The sequence below is a fragment of the Manis pentadactyla genome, chromosome 2, assembly GCF_030020395.1.
Source record: "Manis pentadactyla isolate mManPen7 chromosome 2, mManPen7.hap1, whole genome shotgun sequence".
In the NCBI taxonomy this organism is placed as follows: Eukaryota; Metazoa; Chordata; class Mammalia; order Pholidota; family Manidae; genus Manis; species Manis pentadactyla.
Window position 1 is genome coordinate 49,044,448 of NC_080020.1, and position 19,641 is coordinate 49,064,088.

A 19,641-nucleotide genomic window follows, 5' to 3' on the forward strand; every position below is an offset into this window, starting at 1 on the left:
ATACTGGCTAAAGAGAGAGGGCTAGAGCAGTGAACAGAGCAACCAAACTGAAACCTTATTCCCAAATTCTAATCCTAGAGCAGAAACAGTAGAAGGAAGAAATGGACATAGCATGGGCATTGAAGTCAAACCTCCCAGGGACCAATATCAGCTGGCCCTGCAATAATTGAAGAAGGTTGGCCCTAGGCATAAGGCATTTCCTCTCCCTAACCTTCAGTTACCTCACCTGTATAATGGGGATAACAATGTTCATTTAACAGTTTTGCATGTGAGGATCAAAACAATCTGTTAACATAGTCAAGGCCAGAGCAGAGTCCAACACGCACCATTATGATATCATCTTATATCCCAGCCCCCAATTCCAGTCCTTTGTCCTCAACTACTTCCCCTCCAGTGCTCAAACCCCAGTTTCTAATCATCTCTCCCAAAACAGAGGCCCCAAATGAAGGCTCTGTTACTGTTTCTCCTGTCCCACCCACCTATCCTTGGTGGGGTAGGGCATAGTGTCAGAGGGAGCAGCCTAGGCACACACTGCTCCCCTCCCCAAACACACACACACACACACACACACACACACACACACACACACACACACACCAATTGTGTAATCAGGTCTCCTAACACAACATACATACAAGCAGTCCCTAAAGCAGAGTTAAAAAAACAGAAGCTGGTGGATATTTTTGGACATTTTCATCTGGGCTCATATGAGGTTAACTTTTTTAAAGTTAAAAATTTTTAATTGGATGATTTCACATATAATGGTTTCTATGGAAAATGTAGAAGATATGGTCATACCGGGCCTCAATTCCAACCCCCCGCCCCAGCCCCAGTGGCACCTGGAACAGAAAAGTCAGCTGCTACTTTAGATGAGACCCTATACTCACTCTTCAGGACTTCCAACGCCTCTTTAGTGCTGAAGCCCAAAGTGTGCAGATGTGCATCTGGACATTGGCTGATGTTTTTTTTTATAGCAGAGTTAAGAGGAAAGCAAATCAATTCTCATAACCTTTCTCTATCAAAAGTAGAAAACAAAAGACAGATAGAGGGGCCTTGTGTTTCAAGAAATATAGAGAGCTCATGTATCTCTTTGTGGAAGCAAAGACCATTCCTAAATGGCCAAGCATGCAGCACCAATTTATATTATCGACTGGCCCCTGTAGGCGTTTTAGTTTGCGACCCTGCCCTCACCCTTCTCATCCTCCTCCCTACCCAGACTAGGACCCTTTCTTTTTATGACACTCGCCTAGTGCACATGGTGCACATTTGTCATTTCCCTTCTCCTTCAAGGCAACCCTCTGTTTATTTTAACCCGATTAAGGAATGGGGGTGGGGAACAGGAGACTCAGCATCCGTCATAGCTGGAGGCTCCCGGAGACGACGTGACTTGCCCAAGGTCACAGAGCTAGAAAGCTAAGGCACCTAGACCCTACCCCAGGTCTCTCTAGCTCCCAAAGCGCAGCTAGTTCCTTCACGCCCACGTTTCGGACGCCGTGCGCGCTCAGGGCGCAAACACCGCGCGCCTAGTCGGGACACGCTGCGCTCTGGGGTTGCTTTCCTTAGGCGAATGGCGCAGTGGGGTAGAGAAACCTTGGGTCACACTGGGGTCCACCAGGCTACGTGGTTGATACTGCGCGTGGCCCCAAATCTGGCCTGCCGCCGCACCTCTGCGCGCGGACCAGGACCCGTACGCTCTCCCGCAGTCCCCTATCCAAGCCGCGGGTTAGTGGCGTACCGCGGCACGCTGACGGCCTCGGAGCGCGGCCGGGAGGCGGGTGGGGTCGGGGAGACGACTGCAGCGGAACCTGCTCCGGGCACCCCTGCCCCGCGCCGCTCTCTGCAGGCTGGCGCCACGCCGGGGTCGCCGCAGTCCTGGGCCCCTCCCGGGCCACCTGTGAGCAGGCTGGAGGGCCCGGGAGAGCCCGGATCCGGAGAACTGATCCACTCCGGGTTTCAGACTCCTGGCCCGGTCCCAGGAGACCGTGCGGGGCAGTGGGAGGCCTCCCCACGCACTACCCCAGCCCCTCCCCGGGGGAGCCTCGGGCAACGCTGGGAGGGATCCCTGGCGCTGGGGGTGGCCGCGCGCGCGGCGCGGCCCCTCCTTCCTGCCTCCGCCCCGCCCTGCCTCCGCCCCGCTCCGGTGTTCCAGTCCGGGTTTTGCGGCGCCCGCCGGCCCGCTCCCGGGCTGCGGGCTCCGCGCGGCGGCTGGCTCCGTGCGCGGCGCGGCTAGCGCTGCGCTCCGCCCCGGCTGCATTGCTGTGCTCCCGGTGTCCAGGGGAGCCACGCGCCGCATGCACCTCGCAGCCGGCCTCCCCAAGGCAGCGCAGTCCGCAGGCATGGGCCCCGTGAGCGCCCCGGGCTGGGGCTCTGGGCTGAGGCGCTGAAAGCCGCCCCCACCCCCGCACGCCCGTGGGGCCTCGCGCCCGGCCCTTCTGCCCGCCCGCGGCCATGGCCGTCCGGCCCGGCCTGTGGCCAGCGCTCCTGGGCATAGCCCTCTCCGCCTGGTTCCGCGGCTCGGGTGAGTCACGCGCGCGCTCTGGGGAGGCTTGCGGGGGACCGTGCACGCGAACGTTCTCTGCTTTGAGGGGTCCTGACTCGCGCTGCCGGACCCGGCTGGGAGCCCCCCGAGGCCAAACTTTGGGAGGCGGGACGCGGGGGCAGCCTCTCGCTGCTGCGCAGCTTCCCCGCGCGCTTTCCCGGAAGCCTGGGTTCTGCCAAGTCCAGAAGCAGCTGTCAGTGCGCAGGGCTGGCGAGTATAGACGCCCCACGCCTCCGGGAGGGGGAAGTTTGCTGGTTGCCCGGCCCTGAGCAGGGTCGGGGATTTGAATCAGTGCCCCGGGGAGCCCGACTTCGAGGGTCGCAGATAAGAGGGATTTGACCACATCCCAGTGCCTAGGAAATAGAGAAGGGAGGTTAAGATTCCTCTTCACTGTAGCATCTGCCCCAAACATCTACTCACAATTCCCAGCTTGGCACCTGGCCTCTGCCCACGTCCCAGAACAGTGTCCTCCTCTGTCCCTGCCACACATGCTCGCACACGCACACACACGGGCGTGAAGGCGCATACACCAGCCCCCAGTCCTCGCAGCGCGCACTATCAAAGCCGCCCGGCCCCTGACCCGGGCTGTGACTCCGGGCCTCCCCAGTTGGTGGGGCCCAGAGTTGTGTGCGGTGGATGCGTTTCTGCTTCCCCCTCCCTTTCACTGCACCGCCGTTACTCCTCCCTTCATGTCCCGTTGGCCACCCTAACCTGCTCTGTAACTCAGCCCTTAGCCCACCTCCTTGGAGAGGGGGGAGTTTCCTTACATCCTTTGTCTGCTCTCCCTGAGCTTCCACCTGAGCTGAGCTGTTGGGGCCTCCTGATCTCTGCCCCCCACCCATGTGCTTGGCAGAGCTGAGCCTGTATGTGTATTTGTGTGTGTATGGGGGTGTCATTGGTGTGATCAAGGGGACAGGGGACTTGCCCTAGCAATTCTTGATGCTTGCTGTCCCAAGAACCTAAGGGGTGCCCTCCAGCCTGGCCAGGCCATTGTTAAATCCAGGGGATGTCAAAAAGGAGCATTGGGATTCCTGAAATGTGAAGGCAGACTGATTGGAGGAAAACGAGTGAGAGCTCGGATACCAGCCCAATGTTTGAGGCTGATGGCTGTTTCCTTAAAGGGTCTCTGTGTGGTGCACCCACCACTGCCTAGCCAACCTCCCCATCCTGTGCCTCCAGTCCTCCCTCTACCCCATCCCCTCCACTCTCCATAACCCCATCATCTTCCCCAAATTCTCACTTTAACAAACCCTTCTGCCCCTTGACCTCGCTTCTAATCCTGACCAAGCGGGGTGTGTGTTCATATTGCACACGTGTGTGTTAGGGGTATGTGTGCAACACTCAAGGGCTGCAGGTTGCACCACTGACCATAGTGAGCTGGGGGTGTTCATACTCCTCACACAGGAGAGGTGTTGCCAGACACCAAGTAGGTGCCGAGGAAGTGTTTACCAAGTCAGATGTGTGTGCAAGGGCTCTGGCCATATCTGCATGTTGCCCACGTGAGCATGTGTGAGGGCTGTGGTTTGGCATGTGTGCCCTGGTGATGATGGGGACTGGCAGTGTGTGCAGCATTGGTATGCGTGTGGCCAGATGATGTGTGTGACATGGCCTGCTGCACATGTGTGATGGTGGTGAGTTGCACAGGTGAGCATGTGAAGATAAAGGGGTGATGGGTGCTGGTGAATCAGGGCACCATGGCCTGGAGAGGGGTGCCACACGGATTCCTCAGGAGGCTGTACAGTGGGGGAACTGCATCCCTGGTTGGTGGAGCACCTGTTGGGGTCTGCTCCAAGGTTGTCCAGGGAGCTGGCAGAGGGGCATCCATGCTGCAGGGCTGCCCTGGAGCAGAGCCTGCCTACCAGCATCAACTCTCAGGCCTGTGGGAGAAGCTGCTGAAGGGCATGGAAGGTCCCTTCTCATCTGGGGCCCCTTACTGTTGTTCCCCGCAACTCTTAGCAGATATGCCCAGGCACGTTGGCCCTGTGATGACCCCAGCTCTTTTCCGCACCGCCCATCAGCTCCTTGGCAACCGCCAGTGAAAAATGTGTGTGCGAGTGGCTGAAGGAGGGACGGCCAGCCAGGCGGCAGGGGGCGCAGGGGGCCCGTGTGACTGCAGCCTCCTGCTGTCCAGGTCAAGCGCCCACCCTCTGTTGCTTCCTCACACAAAAGCCGGTCCGTTCACACACCCAGTTAGGACCCCTCTATCCCCCCACCTGTCTCACAGGATTTTCTTGTTCATACCCAGTCACACAGCTGGCACCTGTCCCCACTCCCCTATGGGGCACACACACCTGTCGGTCTTCCTCTCACACAGATCTCCACACTCCTGGGGGGAGGGGCCTATGGGTACTGGCTCTTCCGGAACGTAGGGCTGAGGGGCACTGAGTTGTGGCATTGTCCATCCTGACCCCAACAGTCTTTCTTGGTGGCCTCTTCCTCAGGCCCCATCCCCATCCTCAGGGCTGCTCCTGGACCCTTCTGTCAACTCCCCACCCCAGACTGCATCAGTTGGTTGAGGAGAGGGCAACTTCATTCTTTAGTGCTCAGAGATGCTCTGCTGTCACTCATTCTGCCCTGAGGATGGGGCAGGCTGGGCTTTGGGTGCCCCCCAGGTATCCCCAGGAGAGGGCTGATCTTCTGATGGGCCTGCCTGCCCCCCTTGCCCATGTTGGGAGGGGTTGCCTCAGGAGCCCAGGGATTGGCACTGATCCATGTACCAAACTCCCAGCCAAGAGGCACTGGCCTGGTTCCTAGGAGCAGCCACCTTTGGCCTTAGCTAGGGGCCCCTCCTGTCTCACATCACTTCCTCCTGCCTGGTGCTGCTCTGCGCCCTGGACCTGTGCACTCAAGCATGTGGTCTCAGAGGCAGGCGTTGCTAAAAGTCCCAGTGCTGGGCTTGGCTGCTCTCTGGGGCATGTGTACCCACACACCTGTCTGCCTGGGCCTGCTTATTCCAGGCAGACCCTCCTGTGGTGCCCTCATCCCAGGGATCCTGCCAGCCCCTCTACCCCCATTCCTCCAGCCCAGGGCTGGAAACTACAGCCTCTCTTGACTTTCCCTTCTTCACCCTCACATCTAATCTGGCACCAAGTCCTCCAGTTCAGTCCTACTCGTGACATTGCTCAGGTCCCTCTCCTCCTTTGTTGCCCCCCTGACTAGCCCCTTTCTCCCTCATCTTTCTCACCTGGACCATGTCAGTAACCACCTCAATTCATCGCCCTCCTAGGCTAATGCCCATAGTGCCCAGGCTGGGACCTCACTAGCAAGCCTTCTGTGGCTCCCAAGTGTCTGCAGGTCAAGTCCCACATGGAGCCTGGGGGCCCTTAGGGAATCATCTGATCACTGCGCTTGACTGCGCTGATCCATTGGGAGGTCAGGTGTCCTCCCAGGTTCAGCGGAGGGCAGGCTGGGCATCCACAGCCCCAGACAGGCTCTGGTGTCTGCACTCTAGCTCCTTTTGTCTTGAAGGACCTGGTGCCCCTTGGCCCCGCCAGCCACGCTCTTCACCCTACAGCCCAGTCTTGGCTCTGTCCAGACCTACACCCAGAGCCCATCCTGCTGACAGTCTCTACTCTTCTGCTTGTCTCAGCGCCCAGCGTCAAATCCAAACCCTCCAGGAGGTCTCCCCCAACCCCTCCCAGGGCCTGTGCTGCGGTGGAGGCACACTGATGAGCTTTGAGTCACAGGACAGAGCTGGATTCCTCAGCCCTAAAGACGCACGTGGGGCCTGGTGTAGCTGCCAAAGGCCTCTGGCCCAAGCCACCTCCTCATTCACACCAGGCTCCCCACAAGTATCACCATTCTCTTTGGTGCTGTGACCCTGCTCTCAGCCCCCAACATGCCCCGAGTCACCACCAGGCAAGTGCCTATTTTTTCTCTTCATTTCCTCAGCCTGAGTTTGGGTCCTCGGGCTAGGCAGGAAGAGCTGCTGCCGCTGGGGAGGGGACACAAGTTGGCTTTGCCGCCCTCAGCAGCCCTTCCCATTCCTGTTTTCTGTGAACACAGACTGGCGCACTCCAGGAAGGCTAGAAATGACCTGTCCAAGGTGAGCATGAGCAAGTTAAAGCTGGGGTAGCTGTGCCCCAGCGCCTCACATGGATGACAAACCAGCTTACACGATGGTGTGTGTCTGCAGTCCCTCAGGGAGCTTGTATGCCTGGGTCTGTTGCATAGGAACCTCCCTGCCCACCTCCATCCCTCCCAGGCATATATGTGCCCAGATGGGTGTCTTCTCCTGCAAATAACGTCTTCCTGGGTCCCGTCCTGCAGACTCAAGAGGCTGGAAGGGGAGACTGAGGGGCAGCGAGCCACCGCATTGCCCATCCTGAACCTGTCAGTCTTTCCTGGTGGCCTCTACCTCAGGCCACACCCCAGCCTCAGAGCTACAACTGACATCAACTTGGGTTGTTCTGTGTGGTACCTACATGGGGCTCCTGGCTTCTGAGGTTGAGCTCCACGAAATCTGGCCGTGGACCCCAACCATGCACACACCACTTACATGGAGCTTAGCTTCCTGCCATCTATTCTAGGGGCCCACCCCTTCACTTCTCTGGTCGGCTCTCGTGGGAGTGGCATCGACAAGTCCTCCTGCCTTCTGGGGAGCCTCTCCCTCTCTTCCTGTCAGGTGGAGTAGAAAGGGTAGGGGCTTTGTAAACAGGCCTGGCTTTCAGTCTAAACTGCCCGACATTGGACAAGGAACTTTTATTCCTCAGCCTATTTCCACATTTGTAGGGTGGGTCACGTTTGCTTCCTGGGATTATAGTAAGGAGATATACTGGGCAACAGAGAGAGTGCTCCAGGGTGAACCCTAACATGGAACAGGCACCATGGCTTGTTTGTATCCTTCCTCCATATTCCCGTAAGTTAGGACAGAGCTGGGAAGCATCATTAGGGCCCAAGCCTAGAAATAGGAGGCAAAAATACGTGTTGTTGCTTCAGCCTCAGACAGGAGCCTCAGGGAGGAGTCATTGCTTCTAGTTGGAAGAACCCCCACCTCCAATCTGTATACACACCATCCCCTGCAAGAACTTGGGCCAGATTCAGACATCAGTTCCAACCGTGTGCCAAAAGCTTTGTTTATGGAGTTCTATGAAGATGATGATTTCGACTCAGTTTGCCCTGAGATTGTGTGCTGATAATCCACTCTGATACGCAACATAAAAACAAAGGCAGGTGGGGGGCCCTGGATATAACTAAATTCTAATCCCAGCCCTGCCATTTGATTGCTGTGTGATCTTGGACAAATCACTTAACTTCTCTGGGCTCTTTGCCTCTGTATACTAAAGGATTGGACTTGATGACTATATTGGGCAGAGGTATGCTGAGGAAGGCTGACTGGGAGCCTGGACGGATCGTGCACTGAGCAGCAGATTCCCCCAGGAACCACTCACACTTGGCCAGTACCTGCCAAAGCCACTAACCACCCTGGCCGCAGCTGCCTGTGTTACCGTAGAACCAGGTGGCTGCTGAGGCAGGGCCAAAAGTTGGCTGTGAAGCAGTGGTGGGAATTGGGAGTCCCAGCACTCAAGTCAGGAAGCAGGTCCTGCTTTAGCTGGTGAACACCCCTTATGGCAAAAACGGGCCTTCTTAGGGCTCCCAGAAGGCCAGTGTAGCAGCACCTGATGACCACCCTCATCGCAGACACTGATGTTGCATACTGTAGGCAGCCTTTGGTCCCTGGGAGCAGATAAAGGAGTTGGTAGAATGTTTTCATTGGTAGACTCTGGGGTCTGTGCTTGGGCCAGGGCTGGGTCTGGGGTGAGGTATGGTAAGTGCCTACAGTGCAGAACTTAAGGTGTGCAAGTGCAGGGTCTGCCTCCTTAAATTCTGTGCTCTTGCCACCCTACCCCTCTCACCCCTGCCCGTACCTCACCCTAGTCCTGGCTGTGGATCCAGATCCTCCCTGCACCTCTTCAGTCTCCTTGTCTATAAGAAGGAGTTGTAAAAGGATCACCTTGCAGGGTTGCTGTGGGACTTAGGCAGACTGATGCATGTCAGTCCTGACACACAGCAAGCACTGGATAAAAGTTAGCAAATGACATTGTTGGATATGGCAGAGGGCACTGTTCCAACCTTGTTTTGGAGGAGGCAGTACAGCCAGGGGTCAAGGTGGGAGGGCAGAAGTGTGAGGGGAGGCCCCCATTTTGGGGTAGGGGACAGGCCTGGCATCTTTTCTCTGCCTCTTTTGACACCCAGGGGTAGGGCATAAAGCTTTAAGTCCACCACCCCTCCCCACCCCAGCCCTGTTTGAGGTGAGGGAGAGGGTGAGACCCACAGAGATCTGGAGAGGCCTGAATGGCAGCTGCTCATCCCCAGGTAGGCCACAAAGCGGCAAGTTGTTGGTCCCATTTAGTTGTGGGAGGTGGCCCTGAAGAGAGCACCAAGAGGCCAGTGTCCTGATGGGTGGTCCCCCAGATGCAGGCCCCTCCCAAAGCCTGGATGTCAGAGCTGTGTCCGTCTGGAAGGCTCAGGGTCACCTTGAGCTCCAGGCAAATCCGTGGCTGAGATTTGGGGAGGGGGAGTCAGTCTAGATTGACAGCAGGAGCAAGGCTGCAGGGCGCTTGGAGAGGAAGCTATGGCCCTTGTATCCCACCTCTGCTCTTCATCTCTCCAGGTAGGACAGCGTGTGGGACCTCTGTGCACCACCCCAGCATGTCCAGCAGGTAGCCTGCCAGGATGTCCCCCAGAATTAGATCCTACCCCTCCTAATTGGGGTGGAGGCTATATAGAGTTGAGGGGCTGCTGGGTTTTCCCACGTCTGTATCTTTCCAGCCCCACATCACCCCACCACCACCACCACCAAAAATAGGGTGCCAGGCACTGGCAGGTAGGTGTGCTTCCGTAGCGTCCCCGGCGCGGTCAGAGGCAACCCCCTTCCAAAAATCCATCCCTACCCTGTTGCCCCGTTGTCTGGGCAGCTTGGCGGGCGGGGGTCCCGGACTGGAGGCAGGCCTGGGGCTGGCGAGCTGAGGGACACGTGAGCGGCGGTGGGGCGGCGGGTGGCCGAGCCAATGGGAGCCCGAGCCGAGGGGATTAGCAATTAGCAGCTGCGCCCGCGCACCGGGCTTTGGGGAGGGGCGCCCCCTGCGGCGTTCCGCCCCCCCCCGCTCCCCCCGCTCCAGGCCCGGCTGGGCGCGGTGATGAGCGCGGGGTAAGGTGGGCGGCCGCCCGGCGAGGGGAAGGGGCGGGATCCCTCCGCCCCCCAGCCCGCCCTCGGCCGCCCGCCGGATTAGCGGCTCTTTGTTCGGGGCTTGTTAACAAGTTCCTGCCTGAGCGCTCGGCTGCCGCCGGGGAAGCAGGGACCAGCCTCTGGGCACGCCGGCCTCCGCGGCTCCTCGAGTCCAGAGTAGCCCCCACCCCCGACCGTCCTCCTCGGGCCTCCGGAGACCTGGCTGGGTTGCGGCCCCCGCTGGCGGTCTGGTGGCTGTAGGACTTTCAGAGCCCTCCGGGCTGACTTCACTGCGGTCACGCCTCCTGTAGGCCAGGGGCTTCAAATGCGCTGCTCTCGTCGGTTCGTTTTACAGATGAGGCAGGGCACAGCTTCCCTAGGCCCCCACTTCTCCACGTCCCTGTTTCCCGAGGTCCTGGTCATCCTACCCAGGCCTGAGGTTCCAATCCAGGTCTTTGACACCCAAACTCATGCTCCTGCTAAAAGGAGAGAAGCCTGGAGGGAAAGTAGAGAAGCCTTCCGTGGCTGTAGACTGTCACATTTTTTATTCTTAATTTGGTGATAGTAATAATGGTGTGCTGGGCTCTGCCTGCATCAACTGATCAGAAACTCAGGACAGCCCCAATTGTTGGATGAGAACGTTGAAGTTCAGAGAGGTGGCAGGGCGGGGACCTTGTCACTGCTCAACCTGACCCCCTCATCTACCCGAACCCACATGGGTGGAGAGCAGAACCCTGTCCTGAGTGGCCATTACTGTCAGGGCCTTGCCTGGTACCCATGCACATGAAAGACAACAGGAGAAAGTCAGTGGACCCTGATTCTCTCTGACAACTTCGGCTAATCCCCTCTTCTGGAGAGTGAACCCTAGCCTGTGTCCCCCTCTACATCATGTCTCCTGGCCCCACCTGGGTGTGGCTGCTTCCTAAATCTGAGCAGGGTGGTCTAGGCCACAGGACTTGGATTATAAAATGCTCTGGAGGCTGGTTTTCCAACTTGACTGGGACTATACATCTTAAGGTGGCTGGAGCTATTCAAAGCCTCTTAAAATGAGGAGGAAGCCTTCCCGGTTAACTCCCCAAATGGCTCTTGGCTCTTCCTTCTGGGGTCACATAGGACGGCTTCCCCCTTTTCAGTTATGTAAGACAGGGCTCCTGCCTGGACCTCTCTGCTCTTTCCCAGGCCAGACATCTCCAGTCCTCTCAACTGTTCATCATGTCGATGGTTCTGAGACCCCTCTCTGCCCCCTACCTCCTTGTTATGTGCCTCTGGATGTCAGTCCCAGGAGCTCACTCCACTGTGACACAATGTCTTAGCCTGGACTAGCATAGGATACTACGTTCATCTGTTGCAGATGTTGGAAAACCCAACCCAAACTGACTTAAGCAGAAAAAAGGAGACTTATTGGTGCATGTAACTGAAAGACCAATGGTAGCTTTGGCTTCAGGCATGGCTGGATCCAGGGATAACAATGTGACCAGGATCCATCCCTCATCTCTGCTCTCCGGGGCTTTGGCACCACTTTCCAGCACCCTCTCCACTCATAGTCCCAAAGTAGCTGCCAGGACTTACCAGGGCTATATCCTTGCAGGCCCAGTCCAGGGCATAGAAAGAACATCTCTCCCCTCAGCCATCCAATAAATGTCCCCATCATTCTGAAGTGGTCCAACGCAAGTGCCAGGACACATGAGCCAATCCCCAGAGCCAGGGGGTATGGTTATGCAGTTAGCTTGAACCCAAGCCACCTATGCCAATGTCCTGTTACCCATCCTGTTTGCTCTCACTCACAGCTTCCTGTCCCCTGAGAAGTGATGGGCACATTGTCTTCAGATTTAACCAGTGTGTCATCAGTACATTTTGCCAAAGTATTTAATAAAAATGCTGAGCCAAGGACACAGCCCGAGGCTTGCAGGTAAAGCCCGGAAACTAGATCAAGTATTAGCTATTTAATCAGCTGTCGTAGAAAACAATGTTGGCTGTTCAACAGGTTTTGCATTCCTTTAAATGTGCTGTCATCTGGTTCATATATCTCCATTTGCTGATCTTGAGATAATTTATCAGGTGCTGGCTGAAATCCAGACACACTGTTTCCAGTCTGGCCCTGATCTACTAGAACTGTAACCCTATAATAAGGGAAGCTGGTCTGGAGGGCTGGGTCTGTGGAGGTTCTAGCAAGTCTCAGTGTGCCTGTTTCCCTTGGTCACCTGCAGCTGACTGGGAAGCTCCACCAGAGTCGTGCCTGGAGCCCGCATTGGGTTCACCCGGCTCTGGCCATTCCAGTGGACATTTTTTGGGTTGGGTATTTTTTCAGCTTCCATTCCCAGTCCCACCCAGGACCCCACGACCTCTCCTTTGTACATGGCTTTAGTGGGTGTTTTGGGCGCCCCTTCTTCTCAGCCGCAGGGCCCTAGTGAGACAGGTAATCTCCCCTGTCCTGGTTCCCTTCCTACTTCACAGACTGCTTTTTAAGCCTCTTGTCCCTTCTCATGACAACCCAATTGCTCACTAGTACTCTCCCTTTTTTGCTTAAATTTGAGAACCAGTTTTGTTGCTTGCATTTAAAGAATCCAAACTGATGCATTCACCAAATCCAACTTTCTTCCTCTTTTGAAAACAAGATTGCAGCTCTCGCATCTCCTGCCCCATGACTGCTTCCACTACCACTTTCTCAGAGGTCAGCAGTGGGGTTCAACAGGTCCCCTGCCAGGACCTGGGGTTTGATTTATTAGGACCAAGAGACCCAAACTCATTCAGGACAACCACTCAGCCTCTCCTGAGCTCCTCTCCTTGGTCTCCAGTACTTTCTTCCTAGAGTTTGTCCTGCCTCTCCGGTTTGGTGTCCTCAGGTGCCAACAATGGTAGGGTGGGAAAGCCAGCTCCCCGGAGGCCAGCCCCCCATCAACAGATCTGTCTGGTCCTGGTTTTCCTCCTCCAAGCTCCCTACCTCCTCACCCCTGCCATGTTGCTTTGGCATTTCCCACAAGCCTCAGCCGGACCTGAGCTCAGCCTCTCATGTGCTTCACTCTACATCTCTCTCCGGTGGCTTTGTCTTGGTTTGGGGCCATGTTTCCATACTGGGTGTGTCTGGTCAGAATCGGAGCCTACCTAGATGTCTTGGAGCTGCCCTGACACTTTTCTAGAGACCTTCTTCTTCCAGATGCTTTGGGATCATTCAGCCAGGGGTCCTTTTTTGAGTCCTGCCTCGTCTTCTCAAGACCCCTTTCCTTTCAGACCCCTGGCTCCACTGGGGCACCTGTTTTTGACATGGATTGCCTGAAGCCTGGCACCCAAAGGCCAGGACGCCCTTCTGAGGGTGGACAGCATTCCCTCCTCAGCAGGGCCATGCTGGTAAATGTTTAATACTTTAATACGCTGGGAGAGCTGGGGGACCGCTTTGCCAATTTCCATGGTGTAAATACTCCCACTATGGCCTATTTTAAGGTAGCTATGTGATCTCACCCAGCCTGCAAAATTCCAGAAATTTTAATGATGAGCTCTTGTCAACCAGGATGAGATGGCTCCAGGCACACTGCTGTTCCTGGCCACCCTGGCCCTCTGAAGAAGCGGTCACAGGAAGGGAGTGACAGGCTCCTCAGGCCTCTGCCTCCCTTCACCTCCCTAGGCTTGGAAAAGCCTCTCCTGAGTACCAGGCTCTTTGGTGGGCCGAGGGGTGGGGACACAGCTAGTCACTGGAGACACTACGAGCTGGGGCTCTGCAGCTGATGATGTGTGTTAGAATCCTAAGCTGGGTGACCTCAGAGAGGTAATTTAGCTCTCTGTGCCTTAATTCCCCATCTGGAAAATGTGGATAATGAAAGTTTCCTACCTCACAGGGTTGTGAGGATTGGATGAGATATTCCATGTGGAATGCTTAGCCCACTGCCAGGCCCACAGTAAATGTTCTAAATGGGCGCTGCTGCCGACACTGACCAGCAGCAGGTATGCCTACTTGGGGTCTCCCTCTGTGACACAGCCCTGAAGCATGTGTGTGTGGTGGGGGACACAGGGTCCTCCGCTAACAGCACTGACAGTGTCAAGGGCAGGGCCATGTAGGTCTAGAATCTTGGGGAAGTGCTTGTTCTGGGGTGAGGAGCTTTCCTGAGAGGGCTTGAGAAGGAAGGCTGATGTGGTGAAGGATGACTCACTGGAGTGACTTGGCCAGGTATGACTCCTGACAGCCTGGAAGCTGGGTGGGCCCCCAGGGCATGCAGAGCAGAGAGGGTGCAGGGCCCACAGTGACACTGAGAACCCAGATGGACCACCCACCTGCTGGCCTACAGCCTGGACTCTGGCTTTGGGGCTGGTCCCTGACTGCATCCCTTCCTCTGCCCAAGTTCTGGAGGCCACCGGGCTCGGGGGGCAAAGGGACTCTGCCTGGGACCTTGGCATGTGGTGGGAGTGGGCCAGAGGGTGAGGGGGGAGAGCGCGCAGGCATTCCCTGGGACAGCACACGTACAGGGAGCTAGGAGGCACAGCCTGGCTGGAGCAGACAGTGCCTGTGGGGGACCAGCCAGTGACAGGGCTGGCTACATCACTGAGCTGCAGAGTGACAGGAGGTGAGCAGTGTTTAAGGAAGATTAATCTGGCAGCGCATGGAGGATAGATGGGAGCAGGGAGAGGCTGGAGGCAAGGAGACCAGCCAGGAGGTTGCCATGGTCATCCAGGCAAGAAATGATGAGGCCTCCGTTCCCAGCAAGCAGGCATCGGGGATGGAGTAAGAGAGATGGATGTGGGAGACATTGAAAGGAGGAGCCTCTGGATGTTGCATGTTGGGGGGTGAGGGACCAGGAAGAGGCAAACATGATTCAGAGCTTTCACGCCTGGGGAAGTGATGTCAGAAGCAGTAAAAGGATGGAGAGCTGTGAAGGGGGAGAAGCCAAAAGAACTAGAGGGCTCTCCCCCCAGGGAGCTCCACCCCCCAGGCACTATCCGGAGCATGGCTGTCAGGGCACTTTGGCCACAAGCAACAGAAGCTGGCTCTGGCCAAGTTAAGCAAAGGAAATGTAAGAGAGAGTGATCAGGGTTCATAGATGCTGTGGATAACCAGGGGAAAGACTTAAAGTCAAGTCCTAGGGAAGAAGTCCTCAAAAGGTCAGGGTGCTGATGGGGTTATCTTTTTTAATGAAGGGACGGCAGGTGGGGAGAGTGGATTTGCTCTGTTCTGAGTAGCCCTAGAGGTTAGGTCAGGACCGACAGGTAAGAGACAGGAGGCTAAGAAAGACCTTTCTAACAGGCAGTGACACAGGTGGCCTTGCAGGCAGTGAGCTCTACATCCGTGGGGCTGTTGAAACAGGCAGGCCCTGTCAGGACCTGTCAGGGAGACTGGGATGGACAGCAGGTGACCTTGGTGAGGCTCCATGGTAAAGGTGAAAGGACAGGGATTTGGAACTGACTTGGACTCCACTGTCGGCCCCACCCTTACTCACTGCCTTAGAGAATTTCTTGCCCTTTGGGAACTGGATTTTCTGAAGGGATGATCCCATCTCACAGGATGTTATAGTTTCTTTGGTGCCTATTGTTTTGACTACTCAGCACACATTCTCAGGAGCACAGCAACGCCACCCTTCCTTAGGAGACCTCATCCCCAGACCATGTGGTCCTGGCGGGACTGTCAATCATGGCGTACCACCTTCCCCCCAGGGAAAGGACTTTAGTAGGTAAATCCTTATGGACATCCTGGGCACTGTGATTGGTCCAGAGTGGCCACATGACCTGGGATGAGCCAATCAGGCTCCTTCTCATGGCTTTTCCCACCTGGAGGTGGAGCAGTCACCCTTTGCCTCTGGGGTTGGCAGCTGTGAAGAGTCAAGTGGGGCTGTTGGGTTGGTAGCAGCTACTTCCTCCTTGTGTAAGGAGAGCCTGTCTGGTGAGGGACTGAGGCCAATGCACAGGGAGATCAGAGGCAAGCAGACAAGGAGACGGTCCTGGTGGCCTCAAGGCCCCAGATATTCAGGTCCCTGCGGCTTTTCTTTCAATCCTCTGAGCTGCCCCAACAGCCTTGCCCCTTTGAGCCATGTACTTCCCACTCTAGGCTTATGCCAGTTTGAGTTGGGTTTTGGTACCCTGTACTTGAAAGGGGCCTGCCACAGGATCCCAGGAGGAAGACATGACGATGTGAGCACAGCCCCCACCCAGAGGTGGCCAGGTGGCAGTGTGCTAGGCATTCAGTCTCCAGGTGGAAGATACAATGTTCTAAAAAATAGAGAATTCACATAAAAATCTGGGTTCCAGGTTTTCCTTGAAAAAATTAGATTTGGGCACTGAGAGCCCATGTTGCTGGGTGGGCAGGAGCTGGAACCTGGCTGTCACCTCAGCAGGTGTGCATCTCCACTGCCTGTGTACCCCTGCTGCCCATGCACACTTGCAGGCCGTGCCTACCTGCTGCATTCTCCAGCCTGCACGCAGTGCTCAGTACGGGGCAGGAGCTGAGGACATGTGTAGGCACATCCCCCACCCTACTCCTTCCAGCTCTAAAAGCCTGTGTTTGGGGCCTTAGATTTCACCTATTCAGTTTGAGGTGGTGGTGGATAGTCAGGTAGAAATAACTAAAAGATTATTGGAACCCAGGGCCTGGCCCTTTGAGCTGCAGTGAGGGCAGGAAGTGGAGATGAGAGGCCCGTTCATAAGGAGCTGGTCATGAGCACTGTGAGCTTGGATCCCATTCTAAGGAGTGATTGGGGAAGGCTGCAGCTGAGATGGAAAAGGATGATTTGGGGGGAGTTCTGAGGAAGCCAGAAGGAGGCCAAAGAGAGAACAATAGGAGCCGGGGAGGAATTTAAAGTTTTGAGAATGACAGGGAGGCAGCCACAAGGAAGGCTTCAGGGAAAGACCAGGCAGATGAGGCCTGGAGGACACGTGGTGGGAGGAGGCTGGGAGGGACCACTTAGGTGCCTGTGCTCTGGAAGCATGAAACCAACAGTAGAGAGCAGGGAAGAGGTGAGTGGGTAGGGCGGGAGGCCATTGGGAAATTGTAGAGCTGGGACAGAAGGATGTTAGGGCCAGAAAGGCTCAGGATCAGGTGCAGCCTTCAGAGGAGGGACCTGAGCAAAGGGAACAGGGCCGGGACACGCGTGCTGGTTTAGCATCTGCAAGCACTTGCACATCAGTCGTCTGTGGGTAGGCCTAGCCCCTCCGAGCACCATCTGTGGAAGGAACAGGGCAGAAGGCCCAGGCCCCCAGTGAGCTTTTGAGGAAAGTGAAGAGGATGAACTGGGGACAGGGCTAGGTGAAGATGGGGGCCCATCAGTCATTAATTAAGCGTTGATGGGGGACCTCCTGTGGGCGGGCCCTGCGTTAGGAACTGTGGACATGCAGTGAGCAAGGCAGGCACCCTACCCTTGAGGAACTCACATTCTAACGGGAAGAGGTGACCATAAACAAGTAGGTAGATAATGAGGAATGCTCTTCAGGAGTTGGAAGGCAGACAAAGAGGCTGCATGACCATGGGACAGTGAGTGAGCTAGATGTGGGTCTTCTGGGTGGCAAGTTAGACTGGATGGTCAGGCCTCTCTGAGGAGGCAACATGTGAGCCGAGGCCCAAATAACAGGAAGGAACCAGCCATGGATGCAGAAGCCGGGAGGTGGGAATGAACCTGGTTACTAAAGGGACCATTGGGTCTGGTCACAGGGAAGTGTGGGGCTGGGCCAAGCGGAAGCATGGCTAAGCTCTGCCTGTGCTCATCTATGCTATGTGCCCCCGGCTTCCAGAAAGGCACAGAGTTGCTGAGGCAGATCTGATAAGGCCAGTGGGCGTGAGGTAGGTAACTTGGAGGCAGGGTTGCTACACAAGACAGCCCCAGTCTGGGGTGGCTAGACACTACCGTGGACTGGGGATCCGGAGACCTGGGTTAGAGTGTGAACCCCAGGCCGGACATACTCCTCTGACTCCTTTGTAAAATGTGGAGAATGATCCAGAATGACCCAGGCCTGGGCTGTCATGAAGCTGATCCTGAAGCAGAGCAAGGGTGAGGGCAGGGGACGGGGGAGGATGTGGGAAGAAGGCAAGGCAGGCCACTTCAGCACCACCCTGCAGTCTCAGTGCCTGCCCCCCACCACCTTCCACTAACAAATGCTAGCCCAGAAAATGAGTTGAAGGAAGTCCCATAAATTGAGATTCACCCCCTTCTCAAGTACTTTGATGCATATATATGTATGTATATGTATGTATATATACATATTTAATATAAATATTTAATTGAGGTGAAGTTCACATAACAAAATTAACCATTTTAAAGTGCACAATATAGTAGCATTTAGTACACTCACAGTGTTGTGCAACCATCACCTCTATCTAGTTCCAAAAGATTTTCATCAGCCCCGAAGGAGAGCCCATTGGCAATCACTCCCCACTCCCCTTTTTCCCCAGCCACTGGCAAACACCAACCTGCTTTCCACCTCTGTAGATTCCATTCTGGGTATTTCTTGTAGATAGAATCATACAATATATGGCCTTTCATGTCTGGTTTCTTTCAGTTAGCATAATGTTGTTTAGGTTCCTCTATGTTGTAGTATGTGTCAGTGTACTTCATTCCTTTTTATGGCTAAATAATATTCCATTGTATGGATATACCCCATTTGGTTTATCCATTATCACCCATTTGAATTTTCTGCCTTTTGGCTATTGTGAATGATGCTGCTTTGAACATTTGTGTGCAAGTATTTGTTTAAACACTCGTTTTCAATTCTCTTGAGTATATACCTAGAGTAGAATTGCTGGGTCATATGCTAATACTAGGCTTCATTTTTTTGAGGAAATGCCAGACACTCCCTCAGCAACTGCACCATTTCATGTTCCTACCAGTAATGCAGGAGGGTTTCAGTTTCTCCCTATCCTAACATTTATTTCTGCTATATTAAATTCTTACAAAAATTGTTTTCTCCTCCGTTAGTGCTCTTGCTTGGCTTGTGCCCGAGTTCATGTGGAGCCTGCCTCCAGGCCAGCCAGCCCTACCTGGTGTGGGAGTCCATGGTCCAGGACCAGCATCCAAGGGCAGGTCAGGGGCACTGGGACAGCAGCAGGCAGTGGGCAGGCTGGGGGGCAGGGAGGAAGCTAGCCTCTCTCCGCCCTCTGAGCCCTGTTTGCATCCCTTCCCCCTCCCCCTTTGTCTGTGCACACCCCAGCCAGGAGCTGCCCTCGCCACCCCTCTGCTCCGTTTTGTGTGTGTGTCTCATCACCAGGATAAATGTAGCTGCAAACAATGCAGCGGGCTGGGTGCTAATTTGTCAGACGCAGTGTGTGGCTGTGATTCCGAATACATTAACATTTTCACATGAAATCATTTCAATTTTTAGTGATTAAGAAGTATTTGTTTTAAAGCATCAGGGTGATTTACTGAGGACTGGGGGGGATATGGGGGTGGGGGAGCCCCCAGGTGTATGTCATTTGTGGGCACCAGCACAAGGAGAGCTCATGCCAGGTACCACCCCATGCCCACCCATGCCCACCAAGGGCTTCCTGGGCGGAGTTTGAGGGGGGCAAGGAATAGGCAAGTTGGAGGATGGGGGGTGGAGACCATGTGGTCTAAGGTCCCTTGGGGATACCGGGACCCAGAAGCTCCAGTCCCACACCCCTACCCTGGCTTCTTCCCTCTTCTCCATGTCATTCAGCCTCACTCAGTCACCTCCACAGAGAGGCTCCCTCTGGCCCCCAAACTTAAGTAGCAGCCTGTCACTCTGTCTTAGCTTCTTCAAACCACTTAACAACATCAGAGGTGACCTTCTTTAGTGACTTGTTTACTTGTTTATTTCCTCCTTCCCCACCGCCATTAGAACATACACTTTTGGGGGACTGTGGCCTGCTCACCACTCTGTCCGCTGTGCCTAGAATAGTGCCTGGCGTTAAGTAGAGGCTCAGCATTTTTCAGGTGGTGGGTGGGTAGGTGGGTGATTGTTCAGAGGGTGCAGGAGACCCCTCACCATACCATGTGTCCTCTCATCC

The 19,641-nt window shown here is 55.4% G+C and overlaps 1 protein-coding gene across 3 annotated transcripts in view; it reads left to right on the plus strand.

Annotated features, from left to right (window-relative positions):
* Positions 1 to 2,156: 2,156 nt before the first annotated feature.
* Positions 2,157 to 19,641, plus strand: part of UNC5A (unc-5 netrin receptor A) — a 59,280-nt gene continuing 41,795 nt past the window's right edge. For all 3 annotated transcript variants that reach the window (XM_036884766.2, XM_036884767.2, XM_036884768.2), the window contains exon 1: positions 2,157 to 2,518. In XM_036884766.2, coding sequence (XP_036740661.2) covers positions 2,449 to 2,518 — 70 coding nt within the window. In that variant the 5' untranslated portion in view covers positions 2,157 to 2,448. The remainder of the gene's footprint in view (positions 2,519 to 19,641) is intronic.